Source organism: Trachypithecus francoisi, unplaced genomic scaffold (assembly GCF_009764315.1).
Source record: "Trachypithecus francoisi isolate TF-2019V2 unplaced genomic scaffold, Tfra_2.0 Lachesis_group3, whole genome shotgun sequence".
In the NCBI taxonomy this organism is placed as follows: domain Eukaryota; kingdom Metazoa; phylum Chordata; class Mammalia; order Primates; family Cercopithecidae; genus Trachypithecus; species Trachypithecus francoisi.
In genome coordinates, this window is record NW_022681468.1 from 140,203,071 (window position 1) to 140,221,745 (window position 18,675).

Genomic DNA, 18,675 nt, shown 5'->3' on the forward strand with positions numbered 1-18,675 from the left:
GCATGCTTTTTCAGAGGGGATTCACACTTAGGCTCAAAGTAACCATTGGCCCCTCATTCAGGATGTTTTGCGAGAGGATTTCCAAATCCATTTGCTTCATACCTTAATGGCCATTTGTCTCTTCAAAATCTATTCTCTGCCTTCCATCTCCTCAAAGACAATGGTGGTCCTAGCCATCCCTCCAATCCCATTACTCACAACGCCCCAGCCACACTGGGTTTTGTTCTGCTCCTGGAATTCACGAGTCTCTTGCTTGCCTTATGGCTTCACACTTTCCTGTCTGGAACATTCTTCCCTCAGTTTCCCTCACATGTTGTTTCTTCAGAGGGGCCTCCCTTAATCCATTTAAACTAAGGTCCCTTTATTTTCTCTAGTGGAATAGAAATCAATTATTTTATGTCATAGTTGTCACCTCCCCTTGTAAGTACAAATTTAGTTGTGTGTTCCCTCGTTTAATGTCTTTCTACCTCCTAGAGTGTAACCTTCATGAAAGCAGTGGAAATGTTTATTAATCACTGTATACCCAGAGCTGAGCACATCACCTGTTAGTGTGACAGACACACAATGGATATTTCTTGAGTATTGAATAAATGAGGGAGATGTTGAGAGGAAAGTCTCTCCTGTCATAATAAGAGAGTTCATCTGGGTGTGTCAAGTTCCTAGGAAAGAATCATTATAACTGATGTGTTTACAGACTGTCTTGACAGTTTTCAAATGTGTCCAAAGTTTCTAACCAGTCTGAGAGACAGTTCTCCTGTGCTGAGTTCAGCAGAATGACCCAGCTGTGAAATGTGGTGTGGGAAAAAATGAGAGATTTTAGATGCCTTCAAAAGCAAGGCAGTGCAGGGAGAGTCAAGTACCGCACGGCCTCAGAAGGTGGGATGTGCTGTGGTCGCCACACCTCCTGCAGCCAAGCAGAAACTTAGGCCATGCATGCACCTGTGGTGCCTCTGCCCTAAAAACACAAAATCCTTTTAATCTCATTATAAAATGAATACATTGCAGGAAATTCAGGAAAAGTATAAACATGCAGAGAAAAATTAAAATTCACACATAAACACAAATCGGGGTTAGCATAAAAAAATGGAAATCAGATTATATGTATATAAATTTTATGTCTTATTTTTTCACTTAACTTTGTGTCACAAGCATTTATCTTATTTATAAAATATTCTTTGAAATATTCCTTTTAATGGCTGTAGTATTCCACCATATGAATGTGCCATAAGTTATTCAACCATGTTGCTGTTAGATTGCTTCTACATTTCACTGTGGCAAGTTATACAATGGCAAAGTTTCATATAGTACATAATTCTCAGCATGATCCTCTAGTTATTTTCTAAGGTTATCTCCCTAAAGGTGGGAATTCTGGGCTAGAAGACATAAGGAAGTTTAAGGCATTTGACACATGACTTTCCAAATAGATTGTATCATTTTCAGCTGAAGGGTGCAAATTACGCTTCTCAGCAGCCCTTCACTGATTTCGAGTATTCCTTTGAATTATTTTATAATTAAAACATGGATAACCTTTTGTTGCCTGGAAAATAACAAATGTATCTTGTTCAAACAGGAGTAATTTCTTAAAAACAATTTTTAATTTTGGAATAATTTTAAATTTAAATAATTTAATATTTAATAATAATATTTAATAATTTAAATAATTTTAAATTTATAGAAAAGTTGCAGATACTGCAAAGACAGTTCCTGCATACCCTCACGTAGCTTTTCTCTGATGTTAATGTTAACATCTTACCTCACTATGGTGCATTTGTTAAAACTATGAAATTAGCATTGGTATAATACTATTAACTGGGCTACAGATTTGATTCATATTTCTCCAGTTTTTCCATGAATTACTCTTTTCTCTTCTAGGATCCAATCCAGAATCCCACATTGAATTTAGTGGTCATTTGGTTGTGTTGCCCAACTATCCCTCAACTCTGTGTTAACCTAGATGACCAAAGCAGGCCTGTCCTTGATGGCAGCTGTCAGAGACCTCTATCATCATCACCACCATGAGTGATACCATGCATTATACTTACTACTCTTGATGCCATTACGCAGTAAATATTATGAGTACCTTTTATAGAGAAAGTTCAGAGAGGTTAAATGACTTGCCTGAGGTCACACAGTAAGTCCCAGAGCCAGTACTAGAACCCAGTTCTAATTCCAGTGTTATTTGGAACAAAGTCTACAGTGAGACTGGTTAAAACACAAAATTTTCAAGAAATATGAGAACAAACCTTACACTGAGCATAAAGGAAATACTGGATACTGTGCCAGATACTGGGATAATCCCATTATCTCATTTAATTATCTTTATGGTCTTATGAAATGTAAGTACTATTACCACTATTGAGAAAATAGACTTAGCAAGAAGGTTAAGTTATATTCCAAGTCATACAAAAAGTGGTAGGCCGGGATTTGAACAGAGGTCTTCTGACTCCAGATGCCCAGCTCCAAAGCTATGTGAACCTCCCTTCTTTGTACAGAGAAGTAGAAGCTGTGGCCTCCCCAGTCACATAGTCAGTACAGGGAATTCACAGTCCCCACCTCTCTCATTCATGTGGGAACACCTAGGATACCAGTATCACCCTTGGCTAACATGGGAGACAAACTATTAGTAGGTGACAAGCACATAGATGTTTCTTTCAATGGCAAAGTTTCAACGTGAGGAACATATAGACTCCCAGTTTCTGTCATTTTAGTCTAATTATTTGGAAAAGATTACCAGTTGTTTTTATTTCTAGGAAGCCCTGAAAATGTCTGTTTTACCATACAGTTCTTAGACCCAAGTATGTAAATGTTTGTAACCATGGAAGCTAGGCAATTTTGGCTTCAATCAAAAACTGTAGTCTTTAGTATATAGAATAATAACTTACAGGAATTCTATGAATAAGCTCACTTTGACAGCAGCATTAATATCCTTTCCTCACTGTTTAAGCTTGACTTTTCATTGTGGTAACAACCCCATGAAATTTCCATGGTCTGTAATTACGGTTATAAATCTTATGTCCTGCTGATGCTACAGGCCAACTTTAAGTAGTCTCTGTTGTTTTTTAAAAAAGTATTTTTCAATTGTTTGAATTATAAAATGCTCTTTTAAACATTCCAAAGAGTACAAAAGTGTTTAAAATAAAATGAACCATCTTCCTTTCCTTCCCTTCTTTAACTACTATGATGACCATAGCTTAAATCCTTCCATACTTTTTCTGTACTTTGAGATGATGCATACACACATATTTAACAAAAGGGGATAAAAGTTATGTATATTGTTCTGTAATATGCTTTTCTCGCTTAACTAGATATTCTGGTCAGATTTCTAAATCAACACATTCAGATCTATCTTAATTGTTTTAATAGCTGCACATAAATTCATAATATGAACGTGTAATTATTTACCATCTATTGATAAACATACAAGATGTTTCTATATGTTTTTTGCTATTGAAGCAATGCTACAATGCATATATTAGTGCATATATTTTATATACTGTCAGATAAATTTCTAGAAATGAGACTTCTGGGGTTAGAACTCCTAATTTTTACCAATCTGCTGGATAAAGAATGGTATTTTGCTGTTTTCACTGCTAGGTCAGAGAGTGTGTACATTTAACATTTTCATAAATAGTGCCATAATACTTTCCCAAAAAGAGAGTAGTTCCAAATGACAGACACTTTAAAAATTTAAGCGAAAAAAGAGGTTTATTAAAACATATGAGGTATCTTCCGTGGAAATGCCGCTGTTATCACACCTTACAGTTTGGTTGTCATCACCCTGCGGACGGGCTGCCAAAAGGTTGGCCACAGACTTCCAGAAGAGCCATCACCTTTGCCATCAGGTCTGTCAAATGCTGAGAAAAGCATATTAAAGTTTGCCATTGTGATTATGGTTCCTATTAAGTTTTCCTTGTGTTTCAAAGAGATTTTTACCTCATATAATTTAAGCTATATTCTTTGCCACATAATGGTTTCTGATCATTATTGTATCTGTATTATGGTATCTGATTATTTTTCTTTGTAGTTTTTATCTTTTTTCATAATAAAAGATTCTTAAGTTTTGTATTTTTATATTAGTTTTCTTCTCTTGTTTTTTTTAGTTTACATTTACCTGATACATAATCTGGGCCAATTTCTTCATTTCCATTCAATTCCATAGAGTTTCTTATCTCATTCTATTAGTCTTCATTGATAAGAATGTTTAAGCTACTCATTTTTATTGTAATAACCTGTATTTTATCAGGCTACATTAATATTATTTTATGATTACTTTTAATTCTGCTTTTCAATTTTTTTTTTACTCTTTCATACTTGTATGCATTAATTATGGTTTTAAAATATCCCATTTCTGGCCAGGCTCAGTGGCTCACGCCTGTAATCCTAGCACTTTGTGAGGCTGAGGTGGGCGGATTACCTGAGGTCAAGAGTTCAAGACCAGCCTGGCCAACATGGCGAAACCCTGTCTCTACTAAAAATACAAAAAAATTAGCCAGGCATGGTGGCGCCTGCCTGTAGTCCCAGCTACTCAGGAGGCTGAGGCAGGAAAATCACTTGAACCCAGGAGGCGGAGGTTGCTGTGAGCCGAGATCACGCCATTGGTGACAAGAGCGAGACTCCATCTCAACAACAACAAAAAATCCCATTTCTAATGAATAATTTACAAGTTTTACTATTATATTCTTATTTTACTAGTTATTTCTCTTTATTTTCATAGTTATTTAAATATATATATCTTTCCATATTGGCAGAATGGAATTCCACAGATAATATGAAATTCTATCCTTCATCAAATGTCTCATTATCCTGTTCTAAACCTTTCCTTATGCTTCTTCAATTAAACAGTTTTGGCAATGTTTTTATCTTACTTACCCTTCTTTTTCACTGCGACAGTTTGATGTTAGGTTGATTCTTTTTCCTTCTCTGCATAAAAGATCATGTCACAAGAATCTTCTTTCATTACTTTGGATAGGACCTAAAGGACTCTGTCAATCTGAAAATCTATGCTATTTGTTATCACGGAGCAGTTTTCTGCTGTCATTCTTTGATTGTTACTTTTCCATTTATTCCTTTTTCTCTTTCTAAAATGCCACTATTTGTATATTGGGGTCATAGATCTGAGATCTGTGAATCTGCTCTTCATGTCTCATATCTTTTTGCAAATGGTTTCCATGTCTCCAAGTTTTTGTTCTCTATTGTGAGATATTATTTGTATTGTTTTGTCCAGAATGTTAATTTAGTTCTATTCATTGACTATTCTTTAGTTTTGCTGTTGAATTTTTAAATTCAGAAATAGTGTGTTTTTCTTTCAGATTTTTTTCTGTGACCTAATTCCATCTTAAGGGGTCTTACTATATTTTGTTGTTGTTACCGTGCTTGTCTGTCTCTTCTATTAGTTCTGCTTCAATAGGAGCCACCTATTCTTGCTTTTTCAGCTGAATCCTTTTAAATGGGTTGTAATTTTTCTTCGCCTACTCTTACCCACACAGGTCAGGCTATCGTTGTCTCTTGAGAATGTTAAACTAACCGGTGGTGGAAGGTAAAGTTGGAGATTTTGGTGAAATGTCTTGGCAGCCGAATGAACTGGAAAGCAGGCATGTCTTTGCTGAGGCATAGGGAGGCAGGGCTGTTTTCAGACCTCCTGAGGAGAGGAAAGGCTGTACTTTTATAAACCCTGTAGTTCACGTCAAAGGCTGCCAGCATCATTTTAATGGGAACACATTTTAAGGGACAGTAAATTACAAGTGGGAAGAGAAAGTATCTCTCAGCATGTTGAGAGGGATCCATTTACTAAGCAAATCGGGCCGCCTCAGACAGATGAGAAATCTTTGGTCTTGCAACAAACTACTAGAAATGCAAACCTTCACTTGGACCTGGATCACTTGGGCCCTATGAGATGCAAATAATGATACCAGAACATACTTTTTTAATTCTCTGAAGAACTCAGGTGTTCATATTTACCAGTGGCGTCCTTGATTCTCCAATAGCAGACCACTCTTCCAGCTGAGCTGCCGCAATAAGTTACTAGAAGGAAGAAGAGCTCATGACCATGTTCCCAGGCCATCGTGAATCCCAGTTTCTGAATTTTATGCCAAAATAAGGCTGAAGAATTTTCTTTGTTATAAGTTGAGTAATTGAAGAGAAAGGATCATCAAAATGAGTTGGGATATTGGTGTAAAAAAGATCATGCATGTGTAAAAATGGTATTGTGAACATTTACTTACCGAGTATAACATGTTGCACTTGCCCATTACAGAAAGAATTTTTTTCCAATAGAAAAGTTTTGAAAGGCATTTGGAAAGTAACTTAAAAATTATAAGCCACTGTGCTTTCATATTTCTCACTTAAAAGAAGTTTAACGTGTTTAACATCTTACCTCCTGATTCTGACTTGACCTTGGCAGATATAATGGCTTGCGTATAGAAGTCATAAAGTCAATTTTCTACCAGAAATATGAAGTCAGATCAGTCCCCTGTGTGTGTTCAGAAAGTGGGGATGCCCATGGTTGACTTGGCAACTAGACAGGTGCAACTTTCCTGCCACAGGGCCATTCTGGGGAAACATCACTAGATAAATGATGCTCTTTTAATCCTCAAAGACCTCCCCTTTGCATTTGATTTTATTTACAGATAGCCTTGGATACCAGTTACTGGACTTTCATTAATCATGTCTTCATCTGGGGGAGCATTGCCATTTATTTCTCCATTTTATTTACAATGCACAGTAATGGCATCTTTGGCATCTTCCCAAACCAGTTTCCATTTGTTGGTAAGTGAGTCATGTTGACTAGTGGAACCTAGTGTCATGCTGCTGTTTACTTGTCTTATAATTTATTTTTTGTGTTAGGTAGACTTGGGGATGATTAGTGATCCTTTGTCCAGAAATCGATTGAGCCAGGCATCTGAAGGCTTCTGAGTTTAAAAGTGGCTCTAAAAGCTCAGTTTCTGCTGCCTCTACTGGATGCAGAAGAATCACTCACAGTAGCTTACACGTTCTCAACAGCTTACATGTAGTAGGCGGTCTCCTTGCCAATGAGAGGCATAGCACATACATTAGGGCTACCTGAAGACCTGTCAAATGCTCATATATGGTAGAGAGAAGAAAAAGAAATACTAGACTCTCCTTTTTTGCCACGTTATCACCAACATCTGCCAAAATTCACCCATAAAGCTTATTTGCATTTAGATAAGAATGAAACAAAGTATAATTTAGAGCCTTCTAAAAATTCCTGGACAGTAATCCATAAGTGGCATGAGGAGTAGGCTTTGTAGTTAAGACAGTCAGGGTTCAAGCGCCAGCTCCACCACTTAACAAGCTGTGTGACTTTGGGCAAGTTTCTTCTTTCCACATGAGAATATATAGGAATAAACAAATTCAGTTTCTCCTATACTCTCACTCAGCAAGCAACACAGAAGACTTCTGTGACCTCTGGTCACCAAGAAGTGGGGATTTCGTCCCACCAACAACCAATGAGGTGTTTCTGCAGAGAACCACAGCTGGATATTCTTCAATTCAATTCCAACAATATCTACTTGGAGGTAGTGTCAGATCCTACAAGTTGAGGGCTAAGTTCTGCATGACTGCCCCTGCACTTCCAATGCTAGTAGCAAGCCACAGGATGTTTTACCTCTACTTTTGACCAGCTGGCTATAAATCGTGGTTCCCCTGAACCCCCTCCCTGAGTCTGATTAATTTCTAGAGTGGCTCAAAGAACTCAGGGAGACACGGAGACACTTACATTTACTGGTTTATTATAAAGGATATTATAAAGGATACAGATAAAGAGATGCGTAGAGCAATGTATGGGGGAAGGGGCGTGGACCTTCCATGCCCTTTCTAGGCATGCTGCCCTTCAGGAACTTCTGCATGTTCAACTATCTAGGAACTGTTTGAATCCTGTTCTTTAAGGCTGTAATGGAGACATTTTTTATATAGGCATGATTGACAAAGTCATTGGCCATTGGTGATCAACTTAACCTTCAGTCCCTCTTCTCTAACAGGAGCTTAGAGGCTGGGGCTGAAAGTCCCAACCCTCTAATCCTACCTTAGTCTTTCTGATGACCAGCCCCAATCCTGAAGCTACCTAGGGACTTCCAGCCATCAGTCAACTCCTTAACAAACAAAAAGACACATATTACTTTGAGGATTTCAAGGAGTTTTAAATCTATGCCAGAAAACAGAGAAAAAGACTAAACATACAGCTCACAACATTATACTATGCATTAATGTCTTCACTTATAAACTGAGGATATTAATAAGCCTATTTTCATGGAAAATGTATGAGGATTAAATGAAATAATACATATAAAGCAGTTAGCATGTATCCTGGTACATAGTACTTTTAAAATAAATGTTAACCGTGATGATGGTGATTATTATTATTCATGCAAATGTGGCTTGATTACTGGTGGTAACATTACAGAGGAATTTGAACATCAAATGAGTAGCAAAGGACCCTCTAACATCCCTTAAAAAATTCTATTATTCTACAAAGAGTATACCTCTAATCTATGTATAGGGTATACTATCATTGCACTCCACATTTCAAAAGGACTCCTAGCAAAGGCCACTGAGCTTTATAAAAGAGGGATATTAATATACTTCTCAGAGGTTTTGAAATCTCTAGTGTGTGTGAAATAAACTGCTAACCAAGTTCATCTAAACAAACTGGAAAAGAGAGATGCGCAGTGACCAACATTCTTGAACTTAATCAGGCAAGAGTGAGATTTGTATCCACTAATTGAGGAAGTAAATTCTTGGACTAATTTATGTAGAAAGCAAAATAAGACCACAAGGACTGAAATAGGATTATAAGGTTAGTAAGGTTATAAATCCACACTGATGCAAAGGCACCTGAAATTGTAATTCAATTTAAATTCATGCATACACTTAAAACTGTTCTTCACCTTTTGCCTTTTCCTACATGTAAATGGAAATCTTTAAGTTGCACCACTCTTACTTAATACGTACTGGTAATACTTTGTTTACCAAAAGATTCCAACTATGTAGAGACATGTTGGTCATGAGTAAGAATAAGCATATTGGGAAACAAGGACACTAAAACTATTTTTATTTTATTTTTTTAAGATGGTTTGCCAAATCGAAAAGTTCAGTGTATTGACTAGAAGATTTCCGTCCTAAGAGAGCATTGTGATGCATAATGAGATGAGAATGCCTCAACTGGAGAAAGTAATTTGTGCAGGGACCACTCTTTCCAGCTAAGCACATGCCATTTCAGTAATTAATTACTGAGCTCCAGTGAAATTTTTTAAAAGTTAGATCAACATTGGGGTTTCAGGAAAAATTTTTTTTTCCTTAGTAGCTAGCAGCAAACGGGAGTGTGGTTTCAAAGTGAAGCTTGTTTTCCCAGTCATGCCTGAGGGTACCAAGCTTCAAGGACCTCAAAGAGACATTTAATTTATTGAGTCAAGTTTGTTTCTGCCCATGGCTGAAGGCAACTGGAATCAGCTGCTCTTGGGCAGGCAGATTCCTCTCTCTAAAGCCAGAAAAAGCAGACATACCATTCAGTAGCCAAGCCCACATACCCAAAGCCCATTTGAATGGTGGTAACATTTGGATACTGGGATAGGGGACCTGGATAATTGGGGGTATGATGACAAATCTCTAGAAAATGAACAGGGACAGAAGTTTATTTTGGTGATATAAGCAGCGTTGTCATCTCCCCATGGAGCTTGTCTGCCTGCCTTACTGACCCTTATTGCCTTGTTTAAGCCCACATTGGGGTATGTGAGGTGTGAGGAAAGAGTAAGGAAACTGACTTCAGGCTTGGAAATGAGTTTCACTGTCCTGTTGCCCTAGCGTGTTGGATGGCTGCATCAACAGTCTCCTGGTGAGGGAATGCTCTTTTCACAAACCCAGGAGCCTTCCTGATCTTGGAACTCTGAGGACCTCATAACCAAGTGAACAATAAAGAAATGACAAGTCCCTCTGAGGCGAGTTTTCTCAGGCTATTGCCTGGAATTTAAAAGGTTGGTCCTGCAGTAGAAAAACTCCCCTTTTTATGACAAGCCAATCAATGCGATCATTATTTGAGACTGTACCTGCATCTGGAAGATTTTTTTGTGTAGTTTTGATATGACACTTTTAATTCGAGAGTCCACAAGGGTATGGGGTAAATGTGCCTTTTAAAAATAATGGCTGCTTTGTCACCACAAGATCTTGATGCTGGAAGAGAGAATGGTGCTCTGTGAGTGATATTAGACTGAGCCTGGGTGAGAGAATGTTGGCTCAGGCTGGTAATCTCTAAGTGATCAGGCCACTAAGCAATTCCTGAGGGTGATCTTAGCACTTCTGCCTTCTTATCATCATGGTGACATTAGGTGATCCAAATCTCACCATTTCAAAAAAGATCTTGGCCGGGCGCAGTGGTTCACACCTGTAGTCCTAGCACTTTGGGAGGCTGAGGCGGGCGGATCATGAGGTCAGGAGATCAAGACCATCCTGGCTAACATAAAATACAAAACAAATTAGCTGGGCTTGGTGGTGGGTACCTGTAGTCCCAGCTAGCCAGGAGGCTGAGGCAGGAGAATGGCGTGAACCCAGGAGGTGGAGCTTGCAGTGAGCCGAGATCACATCACTGCACTCCAGCCTGGGCGACAGAGAGAGACTCCATCTCAAAAGAAAAAAAAAAAAAAAGGAAAAGAAAAAAAAGATCTTGTAGGAACAAAGAACCTGTTAATTAATAATTCAGTCCTACTTGTAACCACAGTGCATGTTTTCTTTAATAATAGGTAATGCACGACATTCCCTGACCCAGAAGTGTATATGGCTTGTAATTCTCTTAACAACAGTGGCTTCGGTTTTGCCAGTGGTGGTATTCAGATTTTTGAAGGTGAATTTATACCCAACCCTGAGTGATCAGGTATGTCACAGTGCTGATGAATACTTGAAGGCTGGTTTTTGGCTCTTGAAATGGTGTCCTTTTCTGCCTTATTGGAAGCTCAGAGATGGGCTAATGAAATTATCACAAGCAAACACCTACTGGTATATTATATCACATCAGAATAGATGGGACTTTCCACATCTTGAATGTACTAGTCCTTAGTGCCAATGAAGAGAGGCATCTATACTAAATGTGGATGGGGCCCTGTCATAAATTACAAGTTAAACTGGGTATTCTAAAAAGCTGACTTTTAAAAAGAAGCTCACAGGCCTCATTTTGGACAATTTTTCCAAGGGAAAGGCAAGCTATAGAAAAAGATACTGGTTTGAGAGCAAGCACAAGCACAGTAAAAGAGGCAAGCATGGTATGAGTCAAAGGGGCTTAACATTTTTGTAGAAATCCAGTAGCAGATTCAGAAACATGGGTGAGATGTTACCTTCTGAACAGATTAAGAAGGGTAAGAGCAGCATGCTGGGTAGATTAGTAAACTTGGAGGGAAAGTAGGAAGAACAGGTTATAGAAATTCCTTAACTGGAGAATTAACAGAACATATTTCAGAATTTCATGGGAAGACAAGTAAGTAGGACAATGTCAACTTAGGTCGGGACTCAGATAAAATGTGAAAAGGAGAAAGAAAGGGAGACAAACATTCGTAGCCATGTCATGAGAAGGGGGAACATGCTGTTGTGGTGAGTGGGACCAGGCCAGTGATGCTGAGAGAGACCGAGGTAGATAGAGATAGACCTTTTTTTCATCATCATGTCTCTGACATTTTGGGACCAAAGTCTAAAAAGATTCCTTCTGGAAGAATTCAGAGTCCCTTGTCATATCTGTCCTCTCTTCGGTTCTCCACGTTTATTCTGACATAAACCCAGAAAATGGTGGATGAGTTAAGGAAGGAAGGCTGTGCTCGTTGGTCCTGTAAGTTCGATTGTGAACTTTTGTTCTCCAAGCTCATTCTGACATAAACCCAGAAAATGGTGGATGAGTTAAGGAAGGAAGGCTGTGCTCATTTGTCCTATAAGTTCGATGGTGATGTTCTGCTTGATGGCTTTCTCCTGACACAAAGTCAGAATCCAAGTGATTTGCCAAACCGGAGAACAAGGTCGCTTACAACAAACCTCAGGTCTTTTCCTCCTTAGCTTTACAGGGAAATGAAAGAGTTGTAGGAAACCTACTCAGAAAATGTGGAACATTTAGAAAGGCCATGCAAACCTAAAATAAATCGAAACCCTGGAAGTCTCATGATACATTGACCTCCTGCAAGAATTGAGTATTTCTGACTCATTTTCTCAGTTTTCTTCTAGTCCAGTTACTGACGACTGTTAGATTCAGAGAATCCCTGAAAGAGAGGAAAAAGGCTGTTTTGGGAGAATGAAATTATAAATTATTATGCTGACTTTGGGCGGTGCATATTAGAAAATCTTTCTATGCAAAAGTATGCTTGTGTACATTGAAGATATATGAGAGACAGTAATGAAATTTGTCTGATATTTCTTAATTACTTAATAGTTTCTCAATAGAAATAAAAATGCATGAGTGCCCCCAGTGTCATCTTTTGGGTGGAAAGTTTTTTAGTTTTTAGATTTAAAACTTCCTTTTGCAATGTTGTTTTTACTTAAAAAGAGGCTTTCACTTTACAAAGTGGGCCACTGCCTGGAGTCTATCATTTGGATGCCTCAGCTCACTTTGGGTCTTGTTTGTCTCCAGATTTGCCGGTGGCAGAAGGCTCAAAAGAAGGCAAGGCCTCCAAGTAGCCGAAGGCCTCGGACCCGCAGGTCAAGCTCAAGAAGGTCTGGATATGCTTTTGCTCACCAAGAGGGCTATGGAGAACTTATCACATCTGGAAAAAATATGCGAACTAAAAATCCACCCCCAACATCAGGGCTGGAAAAGACACATTATAATAGCACTAGCTGGATTGAAAATTTATGTAAGAAAACCACAGAGACAGTGAGCAGCTTTAGCCAGGATAAAACAGTGAAACTGTGAGTCAATATGAATTTAAACCACATAGTTATCTTTTCACTTCAGGTGGAGCTGAAATTCTGCTGGCTCTAGAGTTTGAGATTTGAGGCAAGAGGTGGGGCAGGCAGATTGCCTAACTTAGCTGAAATCTGCGGCAGACAGCTGCCAGTGCCCATTAAACAGGAGTGTGCGCTATGGAAAACCAGGCCAGAGGGTCACTGTCTAGTTTGTGATTTGGTGTACAAAATACTCACTGTTACAAGTACAGATTTTTTTTTTTTTTTTTTTTTAATCAACCTAGATACCAATTGACCCGAACTTTAGAATCTTACTTATGGAGAAAAACTTGTAAAGCTGTATATACATTGAATGGATCCTCAGGCGGATAAAAGAGTGCATTTTAAAGGTATATATCCAAGCTGAAAAGCATGCCTACTGACAGATAAACACGTATATGTAAGATCATCCTCTCCCAAGGTATACTTTTAAAATTTAAAGTGTGTACTATGGTGCTTTCAGACTGAGTTTCATGTCACTCTTTAGTCTTGATATCTACCTGTCTGTTCAGCCAGGAAAACAAATGGCTTTCATGCCTGAAGAATACAAAAGTGTGTTTATATTTCTCATTTTTCTTCCAGTCTAGAGACAAAGGAGAGTGAACATCTTTGCAGCAGGATAAGCTGGTAATTTAATCAGATTTATTCAAAAAGCTCTCAGTCTGTGTCATGTAAGGACATGCTTATGAAATGTCAGAGAGGCTTGCCACTAAGTATTCTAAATACTTTTCAATGGCTTTTCTAACAACTTCAGTAGTAATTTGCTGAGCATCATCCAGACCATTAATGGAATCAGCAAAGCATTGGAATTTCACACTTTAATGATAATATTCCATATAGTCTATGGGCAAATATTTTCAACATTTCCAATTTTTAAAGCTTCAGAATTGAAGCCAAACAAGTTAATAAATAATTGTTTTAATTACTATTTTAAAAGTCAGGTTTAGATCGTTTAAAGTTACTTGCTTTTGATGCTCAGCTGTCATGTTTATAATTCAAACGTGTAGTGAACATATGTGGGTAAGATTGATTTTTTTGGAGATGTTGCAGCTCAAATGTTCAGTCCCCATGTGAATCATCAGTGTCTTTCCTGTCAAGTAATTTGGGCATATTTGTGTCAGAACCTCAGTTCTGTCACTTCTTATCTCTATAAACCTGGACGATAATGTGCCTTCTCTGAGACTCAGTTTCTTCCTCTGTCAAATGAGGACATACTACCTACCTCATGTGGTTGTTTGATGATTGTCAAAGCACACATTCTGAAATTATTAAAAACATAATTATTTCATAAACAGATGAGTTAAGTTCCAGTTAACTTGACATCAGTATAGCAGAGCAATTGGAAGAGAATATGAAAAAACTGGAATTTAAGTAGTCAGTGGGGAAGGCTTTGATAAAATGAAATTGCCAGTAAGATATAAAACTGGTTAGTGTCCTACAGGGAAATAAAATTATAACCGTGGAGGTACATTTCTCTACCAGAAAGCAAAAATAAAGCATCATGTCTTAATGGTTTTCTGCAAGTCAACTTCTAATTCTATAGAGTCCTTAATCTGGTCCCTATTAAATTCTTGGTCAGACAAAGTAACATTTCCCAAGAGAGTTAGGTGACACTTGAGTGAGCTTGATGGATAATGAGCTAATGTGATATGTATAGGCCACAGTTTTTTAAAATCTAAATTTCTAAGTCTGGGATAATTTTTCCTAAATGGGATCAAATGACATAGTATGTGTAAAAGAGTCAAATGCAGTCGTGTACCATAACAACTATGGATGTTCTCTTTCCCTTACATGCCTGCCTACACTTAACCAGATGTTAGTTTTCAATGTCTAATTTGTCATTAGTTTCACCACGTTTGCTCGCTTTTTGTAATATTTTTGCAAGATTTGAAAACTTTCAGTAAATGTTTTGGCACTATTGGTACTTGATGTTTTAGCTCTTCTTTATGGGAAATTCATTGGGGAGATTTTTGTTACATTAGTCCACGGATTTTTTTTCTCTCCTTTACATGCTGAGGGAAATGTACTCATTCTTAGAATCAGAGTCAACAATCAAATGAAACAATTGGACCTACATTTAAGGGATAGGGAAGATTAGAAATGGTCCAATTTTGCAAATCCAGTTTAAATTAAATAAGGCTGTTTATAAACAAATAGTGTGGATGATTGTGAGAGAAACATATTATCCGCTTACTTTGGCCCCATGAGATTCAAGTAAACTCACACACCCATTGCGAGATCATTCAATTACAAGGGCCAGGGATTATTTTGAACCTGAAGATGAAAAGTGATGAGAGGTGGGTAGTGATGGTGGGGGCACTGGGGAATAATAAAATTTTAATTTTACATAAATGTTATCAAATTATTTGGAAAGAAAAACTATTTTTTTCTAGATTCAAGATTTAAGTTGATAATCTTGTGTTTTTAAAATCTCAGTCCAAGTTTTGAGCTGTTATAGGCAATTGCAAATCGAGTTTCCCTGACTTAGCTCTGCTATCTTTGGCTCTCTCCTCTGCCTCCAGATGCATATACCTATGAAGGAAAGAAAGAGAGAGAGGGAGGAAGAAAAAAATAAAGCAAGAGAGAGGAAAAGTAATGGAGGAAAGAATGGTGGGAGGGAGGAAAGAATGGTGGGAGGGAGAAAAGAGTTTTCCAGTTATATGGTTTTTTTTTTTTTTTTGAGATAATCTGACTCTCTGAAAAATAAAATGCAATCCCCCAAAGAGAAAAAGTGGATTATATTTGACTCTTGAATGGTAAGATTTCCTTCACATCTTGTGTGAGAACAAGCAAAGCTTATCAGAATGGGCACCAGGAGCCCTGGCTTCTTGTCACAGTGATGGTGCTGCTTTGTGAGCTGGAGCATGCCACCTGACTTCTCCAGGCCTTGGTGTCCTCGTCCATTGACAGAGAAATTGGGACAGGATGGTCTTAAAGACCTTTTCTCATTTGCCCAATCTGTGAGCTGCTCTTGTCAGTGATGTCTGTTGTGTCTGTTGTGTATTTGCAATTGCCTTTCTTGTTGGGGGTGCGGGGGGAGAGAAGAAACTGAATTGGATGTTCTCTTGAGGGCAGGGCCTGGCTCTTCAGGCTCTTGTACTTGTTTGTATTTCTCTAGACTAGCCCCTGATGCACTACTATCTCTGGCTTTTCTCTCAGCTCACCACAGAGCTGCTAAACCCTATGGTGACATTTTACCTGGGTCATTTGAATGCTCAGTTTCTTGCTAATGATTCATGAAGATATCTCCACACCCTCCTTTCCTCTCTCATCATTTTGAGTAACAAAAGTATCCAGATGTGAAGGTAAGACACTCATGTCCAGCTAAGAAGAGGATCATTTAAAAGTCCTCCCTACCTTGAATCTGGGCTTAGAGGAGATTCTTTGAGCCTCTGTTCCCTTGGGACCCCAGTTGGCGCAACAGAGCTTGAACAATTTTCTTCATAGTTATAGAGCACTTTGCAGTTTGTGTATCATTCTTACATAAACTGTATTGTGTCTGTGTAGATTTAAAATGTACAGATCTAGGGAAGACGTGTAAACAGATGTAAAAATGTTCAGAAATATATGTTTCAAATGTTCTTTTACCTTTCAGTGCAAATAAAAATCTCCTCCCTTCCTTCCTTTCCTACAGCATTCAGTGATGTTAGGTAGGTGTGGAAGGCAAAGGAAATAAAAATGTCTCAAACTATTTCTAAAAAGTCACTAGGAAATCCAACTAATCAGAAAAGCTCTACTTCTGATTTTTATGGTAAGAAATTGAATTACTCTGTTAGTGTGTGGACAAAATGCCTCAAGATTGATATGATCTAATTATCTCAGTTACATGACTCAGATTTATTATTTTACACTACAAAGAGTAGGCACAAAGTTAATAGTGGAGAAATCCAGGAATAATGATGACTTACAGACTTTGTGATGGGATTCTGTAGGCCATGGGTCAGATAACCATGTGGGGGGTCACAATTTTCCAATTTTTACATTAACATCTGGTATTAAATGTCTGCAGTTTGCTCTACTGCGTCACATTTCATTCCTTGGTGAGAAATCATCAGCTTTTGCAATTCTCTAGCCTAAGCCTTTAGCTGAACTGCCTGGAAGCCAGAACTAAATGACCTACGTATTACCAAATGTGTATTGCAAAAGATTTGGAGGGACTTGCTGGGCTAATCTGTAGTTTGGGGCTCTGACTTAACCCTATCTGTCCTCGAATTTCAAAACTTCCTGGCAGATCTATTCCTGTAACTGGTGCATAATGCAAATCAGCTTGGAGCTGCATACATAAACATCCAGATTTCAAGAAATAATAATGATTAGTTGGCCAGATATCTCTGGCTATCTCAATTCAGATTCCCATAAGGTTTAACAAGGGCAAGTTAAAATTGTTAGTAAACTGCAGCCCTAGACTTACACAGAAAATTCTTACTGGAGCAGGATGCGTGGAGAGATGATAGTTGATTTAACTTGGAAATAAAGTAATGATCAAGAAGAAATCTAGTTGTTTTGACTCTTGTCATAAATGTTTCTATACTCCCTGCCTTCTTCTAGGTAAATGTGAGCAATGATTAGGATGCTTCTTTGACAGTTGACGATTTTCCTTCTTGTCCCCTTTCTGTCTCTGCTCAGTATGTGGCACTATAGAGATATAGAAGTATGAGATAATGCACAAAGATTGGACAGAAATAATACTGACCCCAAAATATCCTCAGAAAAGGTTTTGAATAAAATTCCTGTTACTGAATTTCTCAAGATAATGTCACTTTCATTAAATAACTACTGAAAAAGAATAAATTAATTTGGGATTATGATTAGTGACTGGGGGAGATATTAAGCTTATTTAACAATCAGTTTGACAGGGGCACTGACAAGTACGAATGAACATGGGCCATCAGTGACTAGTCTTGTCCCACTGCTAATGGCAGTTGGCACTCTGACCTATTTGGACCACATGATAAGTCACATTTTTCTTTTTCTTTTTTTTTTTTTTTTGAGACGGAGTCTCGCTCTGTCGCCCGGCCTGGAGTGCAGTGGCCGGATCTCAGCTCACTGCAAGCTCCGCCTCCCGGGTTTACCGCCATTCTCCTGCCTCAGCCTCCCGAGTAGCTGGGACTACAGGCGCCCGCCACCTCGCCCGGCTATTTTTTTCTATTTTTTAGTAGAGACGGGGTTTCACAGTGTTAGCCAGGATGGTCTCGATCTCCTGACCTCGTGATCCGCCCGTCTCGGCCTCCCAAAGTGCTGGGATTACAGGCTTGAGCCACCGCGCCCGGCCGATAAGTCACATTTTTCTTTATGAGGTGCCTATTTGGTCTAAGCTAGATAAAAACAGGTTTTTTTTAAACCAGATAACCTACAAAATTCTATAGGGCAGGTCAAAATGTTTTCCTGGCATTGTTTTGCATGGTAGCTAATAGTTTTCGGAAGCTACAAGATGATGTGTTTTGAACAACAGGAATTGTTTCTAACTGCATAATATTATTGACAAAATATGTTTAGGTATTGTGAATGGTTTTTGTCTGAATACTAACATTTTTCAAATATTTTTAAAAATATATATTTTACAAATATAATATAAATGATGGTGGTTCATAGTTTGGGAGCTTAGTTTAATACTTAGGGGTAGATAAGATTACTGGAATTATCTTTTTGATTGACAGGCAAGACTTTGTTTTATGGTTCCATTTCTTCCTCGAAGTTCTCATAGAGCTTATATCTAGTAGACATCTCAGATGAAATGTGCTAACAAATTTA

General features: G+C 38.1%; 1 protein-coding gene across 4 annotated transcripts in view; it reads left to right on the forward strand.

Annotated features, from left to right (window-relative positions):
- ATP8B4 (ATPase phospholipid transporting 8B4 (putative)) overlaps positions 1–14,092 on the forward strand; it is a 270,644-nt gene extending 256,552 nt beyond the window's left edge. For 3 of the 4 annotated variants that reach the window (XM_033190153.1, XM_033190150.1, XM_033190151.1), the window contains 3 exons: positions 6,627–6,765; positions 10,749–10,879; positions 12,611–12,892. In XM_033190153.1, coding sequence (XP_033046044.1) covers positions 6,627–6,765; positions 10,749–10,879; positions 12,611–12,892 — 552 coding nt within the window. Of the gene's footprint in view, positions 1–6,626; positions 6,766–10,748; positions 10,880–12,610 lie in introns of all 4 variants that reach the window. The other variant, XM_033190152.1, reaches the window with a different exon arrangement.
- Positions 14,093–18,675: the final 4,583 nt, after the last annotated feature.